Source organism: Oryzias latipes, chromosome 23 (genome assembly GCF_002234675.1).
Source record: "Oryzias latipes chromosome 23, ASM223467v1".
Classification (NCBI taxonomy): Eukaryota; Metazoa; Chordata; class Actinopteri; order Beloniformes; family Adrianichthyidae; genus Oryzias; species Oryzias latipes.
This window is the reverse complement of record NC_019881.2, coordinates 14556329-14579838: the sequence shown is the minus strand read 5'-3', so window position 1 is coordinate 14579838 and position 23510 is coordinate 14556329. Positions and strand designations below refer to the sequence as shown.

Sequence of the window (23510 nt, the reverse complement as noted above, 5' to 3'; positions counted from 1 at the left end):
CTGTTACACCACATCCCAAAGGTGATCTATTGGGTTGAGATCTGGTGACTGTGAAGGCCACTTGAGTCCAGTGAACTCATTGTCATGTTCAAGAAACCACTCTGAAATGATTCCAGCTTTATGACATCCGCCTGCAATTAGCCATCAGAAGATGGTACACTGCAGTCATGAAGGGATGGACATGATCAGCAAAATTACCCAGGTAGGCTGTGGTAATTTAATATGCTCAATTGGTACTAAGAGGCCCAAAGTGTTGAAAGAAAACATCCCCCACACCATTACACAACTACCAGCCTGAACTGTTATTAAAAGGCAGGATAGATCCATGCTTTCCTGTTATTGATGCCAAATTCTGACCCTACCATCCAAATGTTGCAGCTGAAATGGAGACTCATCAGACCAAGTAACGTTGGTCCGATCTTCTATTGTCCAATTTTGGCACCAACAACCATGCCATGTTCAAAGTCACCTAAATCACCTTTCTTCCCCATTGTAATGCTCGGTTTGAACTGCAGTATAGAGTCTTGACCATGTCTATATGCCTAAATTCATTGAGTTGCTGCTATGTGATTAACTGATTAGAGTTTTGCATTAAAGAGCAGTTGGACAAGTGTACCTAATAAAGTGGTCGGTCAGTGTAAATTGCACATTATTTTCAACAAAAGTTATGACGCAAAACGTTATCACAATTCTAAAAAAGCATTGAGAAGTAAAAAAAAAAAGTTTTATTTTTATGGCATCACATTCCAGAATATCAAAGTCATTTAAGAAGATTCAACAAATATTCATCTATGTGTTGATAATTATATCAAAAAGCAAAAACTAAGCGCTTAACTTTGATTGAGGTGGTCACATCAACAATTACTGCACAGCACTAAAATGTACTTTTGTACCTAAACAGAACTCAGAGAAACAGAAAGACAGAATCAAAAGATAAAGACATTCATAAGATAAAAAAAATAGAGTCCTCTGACAGGAAGTGTGCAGCAGATGAAAAGTCCATATATGGGTGTCTGTGAAGGTTGGGTTGCTTGGTAACCTCAAAGTTTGTCTCAAGTCTCAATGGTAAATCATTATTGCGCTGAAAAACTTTTTTTCTTTTGTAAGTGCAGAGAAGAAAAATAGAATTTACCATGAAAGCACCACACAGTCTTTGCTTGAAGATCAAGAAATGGCAGCTCATTAAAAAAGGACGATACAGATAACTACCGGTATGCACTGCATGATCTTGGAATGTGTGGTCTAAATTAAACCCACTGATCTATCAGCTAATGATCAGAATTTATCACATGACAATCTGGCTCCCCGATCTCTCAAGTGGTCAAATGCCTTTACCTGAGATAATTGTTTAGATGCATGACACTGAAACATGCTGTTTTTGAATGATGCTGGTGTCCCACATATTCTGAGATCTTTAACTTTAAAAAATTGGTGCATACATCTAAACAGTTATGGTCTTACCCAATAACAATGGAATGATCAGAGGCTGCTCAGTTAAACCTCCTCAGCACATCCCATATGCTGGTTTTCTGGCTTTGTTCCTATTTTCATACATCAAAGCCCTTGCAAGGCAGACGATATAACAGTTAACTTGTAAAGCAATTTGCTGTTTCATCTTTTGAGTTGTCATGGTAAATAGAAAGAATAGCCAAAGTGTGTTATAGAAAGTATGTAGTTACAATTTGCTGTGTGTGTCTTGCAGCTTTCCTAAGGAGCCAGGACATTTAATAAAAATATTTGATGATGAAATTGTTATTTTGTCTATACATTTTCTATTTTTATTTTGTTCTTTTGGCTGGTTTCATCTATTTTTAAAATTCAGTTTGTTGTATTTCCCTTATTTTAAGATGAGCAAACTATTGAGTTGAGCCTTAGTTATGGCCTTAGATGCTGGCTGTTAGTAAAAGAAAAATGGGCAAACCTGTACGGTGGTTTGTACAAAGTTTGAAGGTCATAGACCCCGGAAAGCCTTTAGAGCCAAAATGTTAAATGTTTTATCTACAGGCAAAAGGTCGTAGCGAACCCTTGTACAACACACAAGGTAGTGTTGTACCCCACCTGTCATACAGATTCTTTGTGTTTTCAAGCCCCCCGCCAATCTTGTCCACTGCGCAAGGAGCCCATTTGTGCTACTCAACTGATAAGTGTGCGGTCCCATCAGAGCATTGTTTGTGTGGGCATCCTACAGGTATTCAAAGGGCACTTACACATCACCTGCACAACATGTGCATGAAACTTACAATATCCATACAGATACTTCACGATACCCTTACCAAACACACCTCAGTCATACATTCCATTTTTGATGACATCACTGAAGGTGGTCACACGAATCTCAAGGGAACTGCAAGACACACCTGCGCTCTCCACTCTTGTCTGTGAGCCTTCACTGGCCCGAACAACCCAAAAACCCACAACTCTTGTGACTAACACCACAACTGGTTAGGTTTAGGTTATCTGACTAGGTCAGGGCTTTGGCTTGAATGGGGATTCATGGTCATACATTGGTCAGGAACTTGAAAGGTAAAAACATGGAACGAGTGCTGGGATGTCCTGAGTACCAATGAACTGACAGGAAAAAAAAGTGGGGCAGAGAATAAGTAGCTCAGACTAAATGAGATCAATCATTCTGATGTGTAGAAGTGGTGTGGCAAGCCAAGAGTGACAAAAAAGAGGTCTGAGAGCACATGAGGCCCACGACGAAGACAAGGACTTTATTTGGAGGTATATGACACAAAACTGTACTGACAACTGTTTGTGTTTACATTTCATGTATGCTTTAATTTAGTTTTTAGGTGAATTGAATAGAGGCACAAGGGAACCACATATAATCTAATTTACTGTGTGTATATTAGATACAAATAGGAGGTCTGACATCTTTGGAGTTCTCTGCTATCTAATCAGCACCAAGAGTGGTTAGATGTGCGTGCCTTTGCCAGCCACCTTTGTTTGTAAATGTGTTTTATCGCTCAAATGTATACATACTGATACCATGTCCCAGTCTGAATTAACCTCTAAAGACCTGAGCTAGAGGTTAAAGGCAATGGGGGAACTTTAAAGCTCCACACAACACAAGATGGTTTAATTTTCAGCATTTGCCATAATAAAGAACCTTTTTATCTTTTGGCATGTGTGTATTTTTTCTGTTTGAACACAACACTCTGCAAAGCCCAATTACTGACATCTTAGCCAGAAAGGCAATAGGTGTTCACCTCTACATGCACCTGTTGAGACGTAATCTCTTCAGAGAAGGGGAGTTCATACTTGGGGTGTGTTTTTTTGTGTGTGTAAAACATCCACTCCATTTTGTCAGCACTTCCTCAGAAGACACATGGTAAATAATGGGTATCAGATTTGCCACATGTACACGTGTGCAATCTAAATCAACATGTGAATATCAAAGTTTACAATTAGAGATATAAAAAGAACAGTATCTACTCAAGTCTACTGTGTTACTGTTTGAGTCTACTCAAACAGTAACACAATTCCACAATGGATAAAAAAACTACAAAACTCTGGATGCATTAGAAAACCCCAATTTGAGATAATTCACTTCAATTAGAAAGAAAGGAAAACCAATAGATAAATGTTGAAATATTTTACCCGAATCATACAAAAAGCTTTCCAGGAATTTTCTATGCAGCAAAATGATTTTAAGTCAAATTGAGATCTCGCCTGTACCCCAACTAAGTAATTATCAAGCGTTCACCTGGTTGACCTTTGTTGGCTCATTAGCAGCCTCAACTAGGACTGCAGGGTTCAAGCGGGGGGGATTCAAAGAAAAACAGCTTCAATCTCACCTGTTCAGGTATTTTTAGTGATACCCATCACATCATTTACAATTTAATCTTCCTTGAGAATTTACTGTCTCCTGATACCTTGTTAGATGTGCTGATGCATTATTTAGATTTGTTTAGCTATCTCAAGAATAGGTTTCAGCAAATAAAATGTGATGCAAATCAGGGAAACTGACTTTCTGTTTTTCTTTTCCTTCCTTCTTTTTTATCATTTCAGGTACTTTTTTTCATTGTTTTTCTTATTTGTTTTTATTTATTCCAATACGTTCTCTTTTATTGTATTCTGATAATACCTATCCTTCAAAACCTATACTCATAGCTGCTTCCCTCTCATCTTCTAACACCCCAGCTTGCTGTCTTTCCTTATTATCCCCTTTTTTCCCCTTCATCCGTCGCTCCACTTATGCTTCTTCCTCAGTCTTCCCTTCTCTGTTTAATACTCTGTCACTCTCCATCCATTATTCATGGTGCAGTCACAGTCGGCATTACAAGACCTTGCAATATTGCTACGGCAACGACGCAGCAGAAGCAGCCGCACTGGATCATGGGAAACTGGGTCACATCCCAGGAGCGGGAGGGTGCAGGGGGTGCAGTAAAGGGAGGTTGTTGTCACACACATTTACTTCCTCTCACAGACATGTGCACACATAGAGACACCTGATGGTTGTCCTACAAAGCAGGAGTCATGAAAAAGTAAGTGTAATGGGATGGCCAAGAATCCAGACATACAGTAGGACATCTGAAACCTAAAACTTCAGGTGCTCAAGGGTAAAGGTTCAATCTAGGGACACAAAACAACACTGGACAAAATCTGTATGAAAAAGAACTACTTAGCAAGCTCAACAAGACAAAAAGAAACTTTATTTTGGCTGCAAAACATTTCAGTAGATAATACTGAGTAAATAAGCATATCCTAATGTTTTTAAAGCTTTACCCATTGAGCTTGATCCTTATTAATTTGCAGCTACCTACCATGTTATGGGGAATGTATCTTATATAATTCAAATACTGCAATGCTCCATCTTTCAATGCCACTGGAGAAGATACTTAAAGTCAGTTACAGTATGACATTTGCTTACAGCTCCATCCTGCAACTCCAAACGGACAAAAAAAGTGCAACATCCTCATTTCTAATTCAGCAATTTCATTGAAGTAACATGCATTCTTACAATGCAGAAACTAGAAACCACAGAGGTTTTCAGGGGAGAAATGGGTTCAGTCAGAAGAAATTGCCTTTGAGTGAACATGTGCTGAGTGTGGAAAACAAGCCCACAAAAGCATGCATCATTAAAGAAAAAGTAAGAAACTAAACTACACTGGATAAAAAAAGTGGAAAAAAACTAAACAGAAAAATGACCAGCGCTGGTATGAAGCTGTCCACTAATTACTTTAGTCACCTCTGAAAATCTACATTTGCCCCATAAATCTGGTGGATTTTACAGTGTAGATTCAATGAGAAGTGAATTAAAGTGAATAAAACAGCCCATTCTATTTATTTAAAGTTCATTACTAATTATAGAAAAACACTTTTAGATTTTTATAAGGCAACATGAATGCATAACATTTTAAGGGAAAAATAAATTAGACTGAATTACAAATGAGTCCAAGTGAACATATTGCGCAGAAAACATTTGTTTCTGAAATCAAAGTTAATACAACAAATCCACACCAAAAATCATTCACTTGTTGCCATCATAAATGAAAGACCGGTATCTTTGGGTCTAGATCTTTGAATTAGCAAGAAAACACTAAAACCTCATGTAGACACAAACACAAACCTCCTCACACAGCGGTGCTCTGCATCACGCTGGTTTTCAATACCACCAGTTTCCTCCCAGGTGTGTAAATCTGCTTTATCCAGCCGCTTCTTCCAGCCTGCATCTTTAAGAGCAGAGAGACAGCGAGAGGGAGAACAAGACGCTGCCCAAACCTCGACCAGATGGTTAAATGTCAGTAAAAACCACATCACCATGACTGCTAATTCTCCCCAGCAGAAGCGGCGCATGTCAGAGAAAAGAAGCATGTATCAATTCACTGACTCACTAAGCTGACACTACTGTAGGCAACCAAATTGATTTAAATATTAGAAATATTTGGCATTTAACTTCTTTAGAAAGTTGAGAAATTAGATGTTTTTTATTTGAGTTTAGGGTTAAAGGTTTAATATGCTGTAGCAAAAAGTTAAGAATTTCCCCATTCTTTCCTTTTTTGTCTCATTCTGCAGGAACATTAGCTTACATCTACATCTTCTTTGCTCAAGGTGATTGAACAGGCTACTATTCATTCATAAATATTATTTTAGAAAATTTGTTTTTTAAAATGAATATGGGAAACATCTTTATAAACTCCACTCCCTGAAGTGCTTTAGTGTTTTTCTTCAAACAGTAGAAATGTTTAAAAATCCAAGCCAAAGTTGATTTTGAGATATCTGCAACACAAACTTACACAAAGACACTTCAATATGTCAGAATCTACGGCCTTAGTCACATGTACCTGTACAGGAGTTGACACTTACAGATGCTGCGAGGTTTTAGTTTGTCAGTGGAGGATCGTGAGCACAGTTATGTCTACTTTGTGGCTCATGCGGCCATCCTTAAGGGATGTCAGGAAAATGGAGTTCACAATTACTGTGAATGTGGTAAGTGTTATGTGACGTCTTTGTAGGGAAAATGAAAGTTACATGCACCTGTGACAAACAGGTGACAATGACGCACCATGCCCTTATGCTACGTTCACACTGGGCCAGTTGACGAACACGTTAGCATATGCCATTCACACTGGACTGTCATTACTCGATCATAGTGCATGTCCGCCAGCTAGCCTTGGTGTGAAATGTCAAAGTGGTGCAAATCTTGCTGATCTTGCTCCAGGCTTTTTCCTTCACAGCTGTTTTGATATATAAAAAAATTGGTGTCATAGAGTTCCAGCCGGGCTCAAACAGTGAGAATTATTTTCTACTCTATAGTCAGTTTTAAAACGGTTGGCACTTCCGTGAATTAAAAGGGACATCATCCATACGTCACTACCAAATTCCAGTCCCTGATTGTAGAGGATAAAGCCCATATCCACCCGTAACAACAGTTGCAAAATAATATAATTTAATATAACATCATAAACATCTGATTAAGATGTAAAATCTTTACAAAACACAATTTACAGTCAAAAGACAGTACGTTCATCCAGAACTCTGCCTGATGGAAATATGTATCATGGTCATAAAATCTCTGAAATTATCAATAATCCAGAAAATGTAAAGAAATAATTTTTAGCTGTGGTCTTAAACAAGCAGTATTACACTAAAGTTAGTACTTTACTCGAGTGCAGCAAATAAACGTAGTCAATTTTCATAAATAAAGTCATAAAGTTTTAAAACGAATTACCACATTAACATCGTAACATTGTTCGTCTTTCCAATGATCCCTCACCTTTTTTTTTGTTTTGAAAGCAGAAATTGCATCATTTCAAATTGGTTTAGCATTTGAACCTTCAGTGTCTTGGACTGTGCTGCAGGATACAAAAGCAAAAACTGATCCTATTAAGAAATAAGATAAGCCTTTATTGATCCCTGGAGGGAAATTAGGTTGTTAGCATAACAAGAAACAGACATTGCACAATACAAACTATAGATGAAATGTTGGTAAAAAGAAAAAAAAAAAAAAACTATTTTGGTTTGTACTGTTTAAAGCGGGCCCTGTAATTTGACGAGCATTGGATAAACAATGCCTTCTGCCAAAATCAGCTGATGGGTTTTCAACAACCCCTGTGGCCAAAACTGGGACAAAGTCGTGTGACAAAAAAAAGAAAGAGAAAAATCAAGGTGTGAGAATTTAGCATTACTGTCTTTCTTCTTTCCTATTTAACCTTTGAAGTTTAAAGTTATATAACAAGTGCAGGCTTTTATGTCAAGGCTAACATTGCTTTTGTGGATATAGAATTATTTATGAGTTTAGAGGTTTTTTTTTGTTTGTAGCTGGAAATAGCTGGCAAAAAGTCTGCATGAAATCCAAGATCACGTGACTCTTCAAGATAAAACATGCAGAAAAATCACTGTATATAATTAATAAGTTACATATTTTTATATTTGCATTTTAAACTGTTCAAGAAGTGGCATAATAAAAAATAAAAAATAAAGGCTTTTTGAGTCTACTCAAACTAAAAGATCTTCTCAAGTAATATTACAAACATAACTTTAGGCACTCTATTTCTTTTTTTCTGCTGGATGTTCGTTTTTTTCACATTGCACTAAAAAGTCTTTGCTACTTTTATGCAAAATCTTAGCTCTTTTGTGGATAAAACAGTGACCGTTTGGCCTAAAACTGATGACATTAATTCGTTCTGCAGCATGAGAAAGCCCTGTAAACTACAGTTATTGTTTGACATCACAATGGACAAAAGTTTCACAACTGCTGATCCGCAGTTTGACTTTCTGCTAGTTGATTAAAAAGCTGAGTTAGAAAAGACTGAATAGGTAAAAAACAAACTATTTTAACTTCAAATATGTGCAGTTCTGTTTTTTTATATCCAAGATAAAACAGCTCTGTTACCACTGCCATCTCCACTATCTCTCTTTGTGCTCTGTGTGAGCTCTAAAATGGGTTGATGTGAGGCAAAGGTGGAACAATATTCACTATTTTGTTTCATCTGCAGCACACTTTACAAAGAGAAAAGGCAAAGCCTGACAAAAGTCAAAAGATTAAAAAATGCTTCTGGAATCTTTTAAACAACTATGTACCATTTCATTTTACACTGGCATAGATATATAGAAGACAATGTATTCTCATTTGGTTACAGTTTGTGTATTTCTCAAAATATTCCTGTTGAACTAAAATAGTAATTTATTTCATTTCTTCGCAATTCAGTGCTAACATTTAAAAAAAATCTTATTTGTGGATGTGGCAGAGTTTATGTTTGTTTCAAAAAACGTTATGTTGATTACATAACTTACATAACTTTTACATGTTATTTTCTACATATTTCCAATATTAAAAAGTGCTCACTTTTCAGTTGGTCTGATATTTACCATCCAGGATAAGAACATTGCAAAAGAAGGCACTTGAACCATTACCTAAACTTTGTTAAATAAAACAAAGTCTGTTTGTTTTTTTCCAAAAAAGGCAAGTAGAAACTAACAGAATAACGTCATGAACATTTTTTACGTTTTTAAAAAATGTTTAAAAAAGGTACAACACAAACTGATTTTTGTGAATGGATTTATTGAGAAACAAGATTAAGTGAGAAACAAGATTAAGACAGACAACAAAGTGGTGTCCCTTACTGCTTGAGCTTTGTACGCTTAACAGTGAATCATTTGTGGACATGTAAATGTGTTGAACTCAAATGTGACTGATCAAACATCCTTATATGCCACCAAATCATGCCCACATGTCAGTGATCTTCTCTGCACAAATGGCCTGGCACCAGTTAGATGCAAACATCACCACGAGAAACCGTATACCATAGCCGTTTAGATAAGTGTTCATACAGATCATGCCTCCTTATCCATAAATAGACATTCCTAGCAATCAGCAGGGCTTTACCCAAAGGAACAGCATGTAAACTTGTTCGCCTTTGGCAGAAATGACAGAGGATGGAAGAGAGATGCATGAGACACCAGAACATTCCAGATAATTTTCAGAGAAAGATATGGTTAATGGAATCTTCCCAAAAGGAGTAAACACATAATTTCATCAGTGTGATGAAATTTGATACGCTTCACCCAAGGGGGAAAAAGAAAATATTGAATTCAAAAAAATAAATAGCAAAATACAGAGTTGATTTTGTAAAAGGTTATAAAGAAATTGGATTTTGGTTTTAGTTTTTAAGATTTTTTTTTAAAAAGTGAAGTTTTTCCACTGATCTAATCTCATTTATAGATTACATAAAAACTGGAAGAGTCATCTAATTTTAAATGGGTCTCAGTTACTGCAGTACAGAGGCGGACAATCTGCTCCTCTTTTAGCATATTGTAGGTAACATAAATTGCCACCCACCCCTCATGTCATATACAAAAGCCAACTCTCTGTTTCACGGCAATATTTTCAAAATAAATACAAAAGGCGCATTCCGGGAAGGAACCGATCCTACTGAGGTCACTCAGTAAACAATGACTTTTAAGAAGAAAAAATACCTTTTGGAAAACTTTCCAAATTGTGATAGAGTCAAATTCACAGTTACAAGAAGCTGCCCCTGAGGAAACCCCACAAAGGATATTTTAAACCTCTTAACTGACAATCAATAATGAGCGTGTAAAATAGAAAGTAACAATGAAGCACAGATGGTGTGATTATGTGTTGTGGATGGGTCCATTAACCTCTAAGAGGTTTTAATCTGTATATAGGTGCTTGTTTCACAGGCCCTCTTAAGAGTCAACAGCTAATTCATTGATCACTGCGCCTCTTGCTGGCACACATCCACACACACACAAATAACTGTGCAGCAGTGACTAGAAGCAAATTAATTTAAAAAATATATAAAAATGTGTACATGGTAATTAGAGTATAGAGTAAAATAGCTTGATTTCAGTATTTTTTTTTTAAATTCATATTGACATGTCAATTATAACTCAGTCTGAGTATTGACTAGCTAATTGTTTGGACATGCTGTGAATTTTTGTTGCTTTTTTTTTAAGGTGATCAACACTTAAGAAGAAAGACCCAGGGGAAAAAGCAGTTGGAAAAGATGAAAGTTTACAGCAAAGATCTCTAACTATTTAAGCCAAAACATATAGAGAAGACTTTCTCACACTTTATATTTTGTATCCCAGTTTCCTCCGTAACTAAGGACAGATGAGGAGCATCACTACGGTTACCATATCCATGACAACCTCTCCTGCTACTATTATTGGACATGTCGTCAAGGAAACAAAGCAGCACATTATGGGATGCAGACAGAAATAGCAATCTAGTACAAAAAGCAATTCAACAAATCTTTGGTATTACATAAGAGATAACCAATCCAAACAAAGTGTTAAAATATTAGTTATTGAAGTTCAGTCATAGTTCCCACAGAGTAAAGGGTATAAAGAGAGACACTGAGGTATTGTTATTTCATAACTTATGGGAAATAACAAAACAATTTTTTGGTCAAACCATTTAAACACAAGAATAGTTGTCTTAGTTTAAAGCAACATAATGTGAAAAGAATAACTGTTTTACTGCTTCTGTCCACTCATTTGGTCAGTTAGTCTGTCCTTTAACACAGCCAGCCCTGGACAAAGTCATCACGTAAATGACTGAGATGGAATCCAATTTAAAATTGCAATAGACACTCCTGCAAATTAGGAAATGGCAAAGTGGTGGTGGCGGTAGTGGTGGGGGTCTGAAAGTCCTTGCTTTAATTACTGTCTTGCAAAAAGAAAAAAAAACAACATAAGTGAACACAATGGTAAAAAAGCAACAAGGGAAATAAAAGATGAGCACATTGTTTTATAATGTGATGTTTTCCTGCAAAATAGCTCCAACACAATACTCATCTTCCTGAAATATTTTACAGAAATCATTTTCTCCTTATGATTATAATCATGTGCCTCTAGTGGCACTACTGCATTCGACCAAAACTCATTTAAATACATCATGCTAAAGAATGGCAGTGACGAATGCACTAGAATCACCCTCTCTTCAGTGGGAAAGCTAGAACATTTTGGGGGGGGGGGGGGGGGGGGGCAGGAGGGTGTTAGGAAACTTTGGAAAGATGGCAAATGAGAACAGCAGAGTGGAAGGCCATTTCAAATGTAAGTATAACAAATACATATTTGAAACAGTTTTATCATTAGCATAAAAAAAGGGGAGATTTTCTTAGGCCAGGGTGCTGACGGCTCAAGATTTAATTTAAAAATATTGCTTTTATTATTTTTGCAATTCCTAAAGAAGCTTGTGTTTATATTTGTTTAAATCTTTGTCAATAATACTAATATTGTGGGAGGATAGAGACATAGGTTTTTGTTGGGGGGGCACCCCCTTGCCCCCCTGTAGCTCCACCCTTGGTTGTCCCATGTGTTATGATCTGAATTCACTAGTGTTTTTTGGTTTGTCAGAATACTGAGAAACAATAGCGGTTTTAGGCACGGACCATACGGGCGATCGCCCGGGGCGGAAAAAGACGGAGGGGCGGAGCCAGCGGCTCAGCTCTTGTAAAATACTTTATGCACCACTATTGGTTTACTTATATCACAGAGTTTGTAACAGCCTGAAACCTGGCGGCGCCCCCGCCCCGCAGCTGCGCTCCCTCCTGTCTTTGAGAAGTAGACGCAAATGTGTGTGAGAAGGAGAAGGGAGGGGGCGCGGGGTGAAGAAGGAGAAGGGAGGGGGCGCGGGGTGAAGGGTGCAGGCTGAGAGGTGAGCACGGAGCGCAAAACGCATGCGCAAACCTGGCTGTATCTTCTTCCAGGGGGGCAACGGTCACGGGCCGCGGCTCAGTGCTTGATGAAAAATAGTTGGTTTAAGGCCTGTTCACACCGGGACGAATTTCGCTGGCGATTTTCGCCGACGTTTAATGCCTCGTGACTAAACAAAGGGCACCAATGAGAGTGTGCACACCGACGCGAAAAAACGCCTCGGGTTCGTTTTTTTTTTTCGACGCATCGCGTCGAAATATATTCGACCAATGAGAATGGCGCTTTTGCACACGTGTCTGGAGCTTCTGAAGTTACAGTAAAACACAACTTGGGGGCGCTCAAACACAAAACTGCCTTGCTGAGCACACATACCAGCGAAGAAGATAGACGCCAAGTAGCGTCTACACTGCCGCAAAGAAATAATGACGGACATTCTAAAATATCCCCTTACCAAGTACCAGTTGGAGCTACTGAGGCTTGAAATATTCATGTTTTCTTTGTATGATTCTGACTAGCGCGTAAATACTTGCTCTCTTCTTCTGAGTGAAAAGCGACTTTAAGAATCGTAAAGTTGCGCAGCGCCACCTTGTGTACAGGAGTATTTCTGTTTACATTAAGCGCCATCTAATGTCAGGGAATGAAATTGCATGTTCGCTCGGCTCACCGTCAGCGAAAATCGCCTGGGTGTGAACACAAAAAACGTGGCGAAAAACGCTGGCGAATAACGCCTGGCGAATATTCGTCCCGGTGTGTACGGGCCTTTAGTCGACAGACTTGATACCTATGTCAGGACATTTATGCTAAATGCAGAAACATCTGAAATATGGAGAAAAAAGGTCAAAGCTGGTGCCCAATTTAGAAAGAAAAGAGAAGAAGAGGAGAAAAGAGACAAAGAAAAGGGTATTATCGCATAGCTAGATGCACGTTTTCTAAATTCGAATGCTACCTGCCCTACAACAACAACAACGTTGCAGAGGAAAAATCTCTTGTTTGGTCTATCATAACCAAAACTGAAGTAGGCCCAAATATTGCAAATAACGTCATTTTTAAGATATTTATTCTTAAATGTTTGCTCTGCCTTGACTTGTAACATTAGTTATGATTCGTGTGTCTGTCTGCTCTGCTGTAACACAAAGTTTTTGTTGTGTTTTATTGTTGTATATTAGTTCATAATGTTAAATAAGCTGTGATTGTAGCATGCTGCTGCTGCTGCTGCTGATGCTGCTGCTGTTAGCTTTTCAAAACTCCAGTTGATCAAGTCATACCTGAGATCACCAATGTCTCAGGAGCAACTCACTAACCTGCTGTTGTTGGTATCAATCATTCAGGGGGGGAGCAGATTTCATATGATGACGTTATTGACAAGCTTGCATCAGGAAGGCCACAAAGGTTAGGTTTAGTTAGTGTTTTCTGTTCTTAGTGCTGCGGTTACATTTATTCTAGTGTGTTATTAGTGTGATTTGTAGTTTATAATATTTATTTTAGATTATTTATTTGTGTTTGATTAAATATTTCCCACTGTATTTTCAGTTACAATAAATGGACAAAGTGACTCTATTGGGGGGGGGGGCGCCAGAGGAGGGTCTCGCCCGGGGAGTAATTCAGGGTAAAACCGCCACTGCTGAGAAACGAGTTAATTCTAGTTTTGTTGTTGGTAATTAACTAGGCTATGATGTTGAAATGTTTAAGAACGTCTTGCTGGTCTAGGATAATGCTAAAAATATCCCAATAATCTACATATAACTTTTTTCCCAATAATCTAAAAAACTACACAGATGTCACTCCACGTCAAATGAACGCATCCCTCTGCCTTTATTGATGTGAACTCTGGAACTCCAGGAGTTCTGTAAACTCATTGTCCATTTTAGACTTGAGCAATGGCATATATTTTCTAACAAAGTTATTTTTGGGTTGCTTCCACATTATCTGAGGAAACTCATTACTCAGGGTTGAGCAGAAGTTAATCAACTTTGTTTTTAGACTTCATTCCTCCTAACCATTATCAGGGCCTGTACAGATTTCAGGATAAAGGCCTTTTCATGTGCCAAAACCAGCGTTACGTCTGCAGAAAACAAAACAAAAAAAAGATCCCAATACATATTTTCCAAATGGTTTTCTTTAATTTAGTGAATGGGGTTGTGCTTTGAGGAGTTACTTTGTAGTTTCAAACTTAGTAACATAGACATGTTCTTGAAATAAAAAGTGCACACCTTTTTGATCTTACCACTCCAAAACTCCAAAATCCAAAATGAACATAAACAAGAAACTTACTTTTGAGAGTCATGAGAAATAAATCTATGTTACACATATGATTTGTTTTCATAAACTTGTTCTGATGGTGCAAATTACAAAACTACAATATTTCCATCAATCAATTTCCTAAACAGATATGGAATGGCAATGTCCCTGTTTTTACTGCTGTACCTGAATAATTTCCATAATAGGGGCAGCTGACAGCAAAGCCTAAAGAAGAACAGCAGTGAATGAGCAGGTTATTGTGTGAATGGCTTTACTATATAAAACATGAGCTCTTAAGAATAAGTTGGAGTGTCAAAATAATCCCTGGATAGAAGGAAAGAAATAGTCAGAAACAGAGTGACAGATGTTCCATGTTCTTCGAGGGATTAGTGTCTCCCATAATACCACGGATTGTCTGCTACTCATTTGGAAGTTGACACACACCCGCACAGGGCATGAAAACTTGTATTTGAGTCTAATATCCAGTTTATATAACTGAATCTCACATCCTTGATGGTTGGGTTTGATTAACTTATTAATTCTGTTTCAAGTAAATAAACTGCAGGAAGAAAATGATTCAACATTTGTTGGTTTTAGAGCGATTGTAATAAAAACATAACCAGGAGCTCAATTGCCTCATGGCATGATCAGATCAGCTGATACCAAACATCACTATTACAGGATTAATGCGTGTAATATTAATGGGTCACAATGGGTAAAAATGGGTTTCTTTATTGTAGTAACTGTTCAGATAAATGAGACACTACTCAGCAAATGCTACACATGTGAGACAATGTCTAACTGAGATAGTGTAGTCAACTGTTGAATATATTAGACCTTGTCACTGTTTTAGCTGATTCAGCTCCGTGAAATTGGGGGATCTGTCAAGAATCCTCTAAAAGGCTCATGGACTATTAAAAGAGTTCCATATCCTAGTTAATGTATGAAGATTAGCTGCATGCAAAAGGCAAAATTTTGAAAAATACCCCCCCCCCCCCCAAAATAAATATGCTGCCAATATGGGCAAACACATCAGGGTGGCCTTTGTCACAGCTGGTTAGTGATGTAATTTTCTTGTTTTGATTTATTTTGATGCACACTGTTGCATAGAATACATTTGTCTTCACTGAAGTGTAGCCGTACAAGTGTAACAGTTGTCAGGCCACAACATGACCACAGGCGATGAAACCGCCCCCTTTTGGTCTGCTGCTTTGCATTTCTGACATTTTTACAATTCTTCGCTGTTTTAAATGGTCTAGTTTTTATTGCTCTTGTGACATTAAAATATTCTGAGCATGCAGCAGAGGTTTAAAATATTGCCAATCCAAATTTTATGCCAACATTATCAAAATGGTGATGCGGCATTAAATCATAGAACTGAGTGCAGGATACTCTCCCAGTAAGAAATTGATAAAATTAAAAACTTACCAAAAAAATCCTGCTTTTCAGACTATATTTCTAAAATTATCAAAGGTTACATGACTTTATTGTAGAAATGTTTTAAGACTTGATCAAACATTTTCTCATCATTTTTTTTTATCCTGAAAGCACAGTTCAAGTAAGGTAAACAGAGCTTCAAAAAAGAAAAAAAAGGCAAACTATTTCTACCTGTTTTGGTTTTAGAAGGAGGGACTGCGGAAGTCATTAACACATAAACAATATTGGACTCCCAAAAAAGATCTTCTGACTACTCAGAAGTAGATGGTAAATATTGTTATATAGAACTTAACTTCCTTTTTAGACGGCACTTTACAGTCACAGTCCCGTTCAACCATTCACGGACACTAATGGCAGCTCCGCTGCCTAAAGCTGTGGTCACACCACATGCAATTTGCGTGTCAGGGGCGTCCAGTTTCAATATTAAGTCAATGTACAGACACGATCATAGGTCCTGCAGCATAAACTGATCATATTTTTATTTTTTCCTTTTCAGACTAATGCAAGACAGCAAGTAGTTAAACCGGGTCAAATAAAGATGGAAGTACCGCTGAAAGCGGCTGTCATTTAGATGCAACTCCTACGGTAGATGGTGAACCTCATTGTAGGGGAAAAGTCTCTAAATGATCTCATTAACCTTATTAACCAAGATATGCTCCATATGCATGTGCACATAGAGTTTTACTTTTGTAGAGCTCTTTAAAATAGATAAACCTGATCTCTCAACATTGTCCTTGTCTTGTATGCATTGCAAATGAGATGTACAGTCAATGCTCTCATATAGTGATGAGGATAAAAACTTTAGACAGTAGCTCCTCCCACACCCATCAGCAAGGTCAAGTTTATGAAAAAATTATTGGACAAGTGTTGAACCGTGCATTTTATGTGTGGCAAAAGAGAGATTTCTGATACAAATTTGATGCACAATTGCGTTTGGTGTAAATGCAGCACAGCACTGGCGCCAAGCAGGACCAATGTCGGGTTGCAGTGGGTTTCAGGGACACTTCAAGACATGGCTGGGCAGGGCGGGCACAGAAACAACTACCAGCATGTCACATGACTTTTATTACACCAAATAGCAGTTTTTCTGATTTAAAATGAATACCACAGGCAGCAACAACTTGTGAGTAGAATTCGTTAATTTTTCTGGAAGAGATATGACAAAAATGTGTATTTAAATTAACAGAATATTAGGGGGGCGTTTTAGTGCACAACTTGATGATGTAATGTAAAGGCGAGATGGAAAAGCCACCACTGCCAGGATGAGTTGGACCACCTAGGATGGATGAAATGATCTTCCTTATCTGCAGTTCATTGTCACACTTTACTAAATTTATTTCTAAACACCACTTTGTGACTCACAAACCCACTGTCCAGTTTGTATGGGTTGTTTGATGAACACATTTTTTCCTACGTTGGCCCCTCCTCATGTTAAGATTTCCTAAACTAATAGCCACTCAAACTTGGACACTGCAATCCTATGTATATACGTAAGATGTAAAGCTTCTCCAACAGGCAGGGGAGGCAAAGACCACAAAGCTTGTAAATCAGCTGCACGGATATATGAATTGTTTATGTAAAATATAAACCATTATAAACAGTTATTAGGGCCTTGTTTTGTCCTTTCAGAAATACTGTGCGCTTAGCTGCATGGTCAAAGATTTAGAGAATTGCAAATGAGACATCCAAAAGATTTCTGTATCCACAAAAAGTTATGCTTTCCTTTCAATCTAATGTACATCAAGGGCTTTTGCTCAAAACCTCAGAAAAACTGCCTTTAGTTCAGCCTTCAGTTAAAACATTTAAATCAATACAAGCAAAGATCATAAATCTTACAGAGCAAATCCTTCTAAGCAGGTTATTGACTGTCTTGCTGTGCACTGCCCCCTTCTCCTTTCAAATCTTATTTTTTTCCTTGGTTCGCTTTGCCCTGCACTCCACTCAGACCATCTTTTCACACCATCCCACCTACATTTTAACTTCATTAATCTGCATGGGCTTCTCAAAGACAGATGGCAGCAGACCATGAAGAGAGGAAGCAGCTGGCAGTGTGAAAAGCACGTGTAACAAACACTAAAACAAACAGAAAAATACTCCTCATGTAGGACTTCATGAATCACCTCCTTTTCCAACATGAAAGTTAAAACACGCCAAGGGAAAAATATTGTGTCAAAAACCGCATGGAACGCAGCTAAAGCTGCTATTAGCTGCAATAGGTTGCATTACTCACCAGGTTGGAGTTGGTGGCATTCGAGTCATCCTCGGGAAAAGGGATGTAGACGGCTAAGGCCACACAGTTAGCAAAGATGGTCATCAGGATGATGATCTCAAATGGTCTGAGACAAGAGTTGAGGAAGTAAAGAAAGCAAAACAAATACAGCATTGGCCTAGGTTCTATTGTACGGTGGCCATTAAGTGCAAAGCCCACCTACAAATCACTTCAGGCAAAAACATATCAAACATCACAACAACATTTAAAAAAAAGCAGAAACAAATGTTTAAAAAGTAACATTACAGTTTAGAAACCAAAATACAATTCCAAAAGAAGTGAAACGAAATTAAAATAAAAAAAACATTCAGGAAAAAAGAAAAATTCCAGAATAGAAAATAAAATGTTAAAAATGGAAATTAAACAAGAAACCGGAAAAGTAGTTACTATTGGTCATTGCTGATTGGATGATTGCCTTTGATTTTTTTCCAAATGCATCTTCAATGTCCGTATACTGATAAAGGTTTTATGATTAGTACGGATCATATCCAGTATCGCTCCATGCCAAATAACCTTCAGGTGAAATGATGGACAAACATCATCATCCAATCATCGATGTCCGATACTTTTTACCTTTTCGTTTATTTATTTATTTATTTTTTGGCCAATGTATCAATAATCAGAACAGAAGAAGAATGATGCAACTTTGCAATAATGAAAAGGTTGGAACACTGCAATAACGCGTGGTTCGTGCCTCGTGCCTCTCTACAATTCATAAAAATGTTCTCTTTTTCTTAAATTCCATTTATATTTATGATAGGTTAGTTTTGTTTTAATGTTTTTCTGTCATTTACTCTGACTCGAGAGCTTTAAAGAAAAATTCTGATGTACTTTTTTTTAAACATTTAAGATCCAAATGGCAATGAACTCTCCTCTTATCTTAATTGTTTTAACATTTCATTTTGATCTCTGGAAATAACTTTAGTTTCTCAAATGTTTTTCTTTTTTATGGAACTTGGAAAAGGTGAAAAACTTGCAACGTTTCATTTTTATTTTGTTTCATTTCATTAGTATTGTGTTTTGATTTCTGAAATGTAACATTGTTTTTTTTTGTTTCGATTTTTTAATTGTGACAGTCAAAATTTTAAGAAAATAACTGGTATTCAGAGTAGACTATTTGTTTTCCTTCCATTTTTTTTTAAGTAAATCAAAGTATTAAACGCATAGATAGTTCAAATAAACAGGTACAAGTATAGTTGCTGACTGTGATGTGGACAATGTATGCATTAGTTTTGAGAATTGAGAAGGCAATTTTTGTGGTGTAACTCCTCTACACCGAAGCAAGGGTATGTAAACACGTGGCAAGCTACATACACAGCTAAGAGAGATCAAAAGACTTAATTTATGTTCTTTCTCAACAATAAGACGCATTGAGTAACATAAAAACCTCTTTGTGTGGGCCGGGAGGGGAGTTGCAGACGGCACATGTCCTAATATGGGAGCGACGAGGAGCAGGCCTGTCGCGTGGAAGACGAGATGTTGGACAGGGGAAGAGAGAGCAAGATGGAATGAGAGGAGAGACACAGAGGGGTTTTATTTGGAACGGTCCTTGAGAGGGGACTGACCTCATTATTTTAGGCCTTCTGAGGGAAAAGAAGGACCAAGCGAGGGGTGGAAGCCGAAAACGGGAGAGAATGTGAAGGAGAGATAGAGGAGGTCTGGATTTCATCAACACAGTTACAAACTGCCATTGCTGTCACCTCCTTCCACCTCTTTGTTGCTCTACTCTTCATGTTCTTCTTTTATTTCTATTTTTTCTATCTAAATTCATCCTTCCCATTTGCCACATGTGAAAAAAAAACATTTTTATGCGTACCTTACATTACAGCAGTGTAGCAATGGAGACGAGCATGTGAAAATGTGTTTTCAGAGCTTGAAGCAAAGCACAAAAAAACAAAAAAAGACAACTCGTTTTGAACCTTAAAGAACCAAAAACCTGAGATATGCCTTCAGGTGTTGTCTCTAAACCCATTTTTTTAAATGTATATAATAATAACATTTGGGAATCTGTGTACTACAGTGGTGGTAAAAAACAAACAAAAAGAAGAAATACTTTATACTTTTAAACAAACTAACCTCTTGACACTGGTGTCCACTTACAAGGACATCACATTGTGGGTTTTATTCCCACTGTAGTTAACTACCTGGGTTCCTGTGACTATGAAATTAAAAAAAAGGCATATCAAACAAGAGATCAAGTCTCAAAAGTTGAGTAGAAAATAAAATACATTTCTAAGAATCTAAAAATCTTGAATTTTTTGACATTTCGTTTTTCAGTTCTTACATTAATTAAAAAAATAATGTTTTTAATTGGTTTAAGGAGCCAACTGGATTTTTGTTTTCTTTTTGGTCATATTCAAAGTAACCTTCAGCAGTCTTTTTCTACTGTTGAAACATTCCTTGCAGTAATTTTGCTGAGTGTGGTTACCCCAGAGAAAAGAACAAAGCTCCAATGACTTCTTTAGCAGCATACAGGGAAAGAGAAACATGGAAAATAATCATTTTAATACATTGTTTGTGTTTGGATTAAGCACTGACCTTTGAACAGTGTCAACCACAAGTTCGTTCAGTTTATGCAGCCTGGGAGCAAAAATGCATCAAAATGAATCTCTGACCTTTGTTCCAGAGTCTGATTAAACTCCCTTCAGGCATGACAGGTCTCAAACACAGCCTTTGACTCAATGTGGGCTACTCATTTATAATTTTAAGGAACCCTAGAGGTCAGCTTATATCTACATGTTATAAACAAACTTTCTTTGTGCTTCTGACAGCAAAAAAACCCTCAAAAATCTCAACATTATCTCATGTTACAAAAGAAATATCCATCTTTAATGCCACAGAATAAAAAAAACTGTTACACTATTACACAATCTCCTATCCTGTCAAACAGATAAAAATATCTAAAACATAAACTGATGTATTCAGGGAAAATATCTCTACAACTGGCTGAACACATTTCCTTATGTGTCAAAGGAAGCTGGACAGTACAAAAACGTGCTTCTAACACGCCGTTAACAACTTAAAAAAACAACCGCCCATTGTGTTTTTACATGAAAAGTAGATAGACATAAATATATATTTTATTTCTCCGGGTTGCTCCTTCTGACCTCACAATGTCAACCATGATGCTCAAATGCTATAATTACACCACACAAGTGATGGCTGTGTGTCTCAGTTTTTTTTTTTCATCTGCATCCAAATATGTGTGTGTTCTTCCAGAGTGTTAATGTGTAGTGTGTGTGTGTGCATATGTGTGAGCTCAGAGAGTCATGGTGAACCTGTTGAGAGCAGTAGCTGTTGTCATGGTAACAGCCGAAGGAAGGAAGAAGATTTCAAAGTGTTCGACCTCAAGGAAAAAGAGACTCGGGAACCTGTTCTGTTCATCAAGAAAGAAAAGTCCATAAAGACTTGTATTACATTTTATGAATTTAATAAAAATCAACACTAAACCTAAAATAAAATAAATTGAACAAATTTACAAGCCGTCTGTTTAATGGGCTCTATCATTGTGATTTATGGGCCAAAAAATATGTAGTTGCATTTGGGTATTGATTATGATTGCCTACTATTTTGACAGCAAGGACATATTATTGATAAGGCTTAAAGCATGACTGCAAATCAAAAAATATAGGTTAAATTTAACATAGGAAGTTTGCATCCCCTTAGTATATGGAGTGAGGGTTTTATTGGAAAAAAAGAAACTTCATTGTATAAATGCCAGTAAGTTTTTATAATGATTTGCTGCTTGAAAGGTGAGAATTTTCATTTAATCAGCTTGGTAAAAAGAAGTAAGACTGATTCCTTTTTTTGATTCAGACATATTCTGAGTTTGCACATGTTTTGTCGTGGAACCGCGTTTTAGATTTTCAAAAGATGGCTTCAGATTTTATTGTAGAGTTATAAGAACTTTCAATTAGTGTCACCAAAGTTCAGGATTAGCTGGAGATACAAGAAGCCTAAATAATTATATGTCCATTATTTAATTTTTTTTTAAATATTATTGATAAAATTGACAAGGTTGAGAAAACTGTTCTTGGATTTTTGGACCAGTTTTACTTGCAACTACTGAAAAATGTGCAAAATCTGTTTAATTGTTGAAGATGATTTAACCTATCAGCTTTTCCAAACCAGGTCACATGCTTGTATCTTATTTTCTTTATAAATATTAACATAACATATTCTCACCTGTACAATATATATTTAAAATGTCCAAGACAATGACTATCTTGAATTTTTGTTTACAAAAAGATGAATGCATTAGGTCCAACTGAAGGTCTGTGATTATTAGGTCTATATCACAGCAAATATACTGAAATACAGTAATTTAGCTTAATTCACAACTTTTCAAATCATTTACATTTTGATTTAAATGCAAATCAAGAAAATATAAATGTATTTCTCAAAATACAGTGCTTAAATGACATTTGTTTGGTTATGAAAGACAATTTTTTCAATAGTTACAAACACAGAACTAAGGTGAAACTTTTATCAATAAAATGATGAATACCTCAATTTAAAACTGATAGAAAAGCAGAAATTTCATTAAAATAAAAGACTTTATGAATGGACGCTAGATTTCAAGGATGATTAATTTACATTAATAATTTATTTCTTCAAATTATACCAAAGTCATGAACTCCCCACAAAAATCTGAACAAACGTATTAGATTTTAATTTTGGGATTTAACTTTGTGAAGACAATTTATGTTGTGAAGTGTGACAGATATTACATTTAATTTTTGCAAATATGCAGTTGTCTTTAATAAGATGCTTCCATGAATCTACTGCAACAAAGATTGCTAAATGCAATACAATGCATGAAAGCTTGTATCAAGCAAAAAAAAACTCAAAAGTTTTCCTAGTTCCATATGATCCACCTACTCCATCCCTTCCTGCCCTCTCTGTACATTTGCTCTCAACTTGCCATATAATTTTTCTTGTTTACCTGTCCCTCCCTCCCCTTAATACCCGCATGCCCCCTCAGCCTCTTTGCTACTTTATCTCCTCTGTTGACATCCATGTTCTGCCCACATCCCTGCCCTCCTCATTTCCCTGACACTTCCTCTCCTTCTGTCTGGTGCAGATGATGTGTGGCTGTACACTTCCAGAGGCAATGCTAATAGTGACCTGCGCCTTTTATTGATTACTTTGATTGTGGCACTGACTTCCTCTGTCTCTCTTCACTTCTTCTATTGTTTGTCACCCTGATGGAAGGCCCGGTGCCTTGTTTTGAAGCCAGAAAATGAAAGGTAAAGAGGTAAAAAGAAGAATATTTGGATGGATAGAGAGAAGAATGACACTTTTGACTAGGTAAAGCAAAATAATGTGCATGGACCTACACGTAAATTACAAGTAAATACACGTTTCAGGCTTCTGTGTTCAAAACTCTTATGTTCACATGTTGCTATGCAAGTTTTTAAGCCTGTTTATGGGCTCT

General features: G+C 37.0%; 1 protein-coding gene across 5 annotated transcripts in view; it reads right to left on the bottom strand.

The window, feature by feature from the left end:
• Positions 1-23510, bottom strand: part of LOC101173517 (voltage-dependent L-type calcium channel subunit alpha-1C) — a 197723-nt gene that overhangs the window by 104412 nt on the left and 69801 nt on the right. For all 5 annotated transcript variants that reach the window (XM_020714255.2, XM_020714256.2, XM_023952670.1 and 2 more), the window contains exon 3: positions 18035-18140. In XM_020714255.2, the coding sequence (XP_020569914.2) occupies positions 18035-18140 (106 nt within the window). The remainder of the gene's footprint in view (positions 1-18034; positions 18141-23510) is intronic.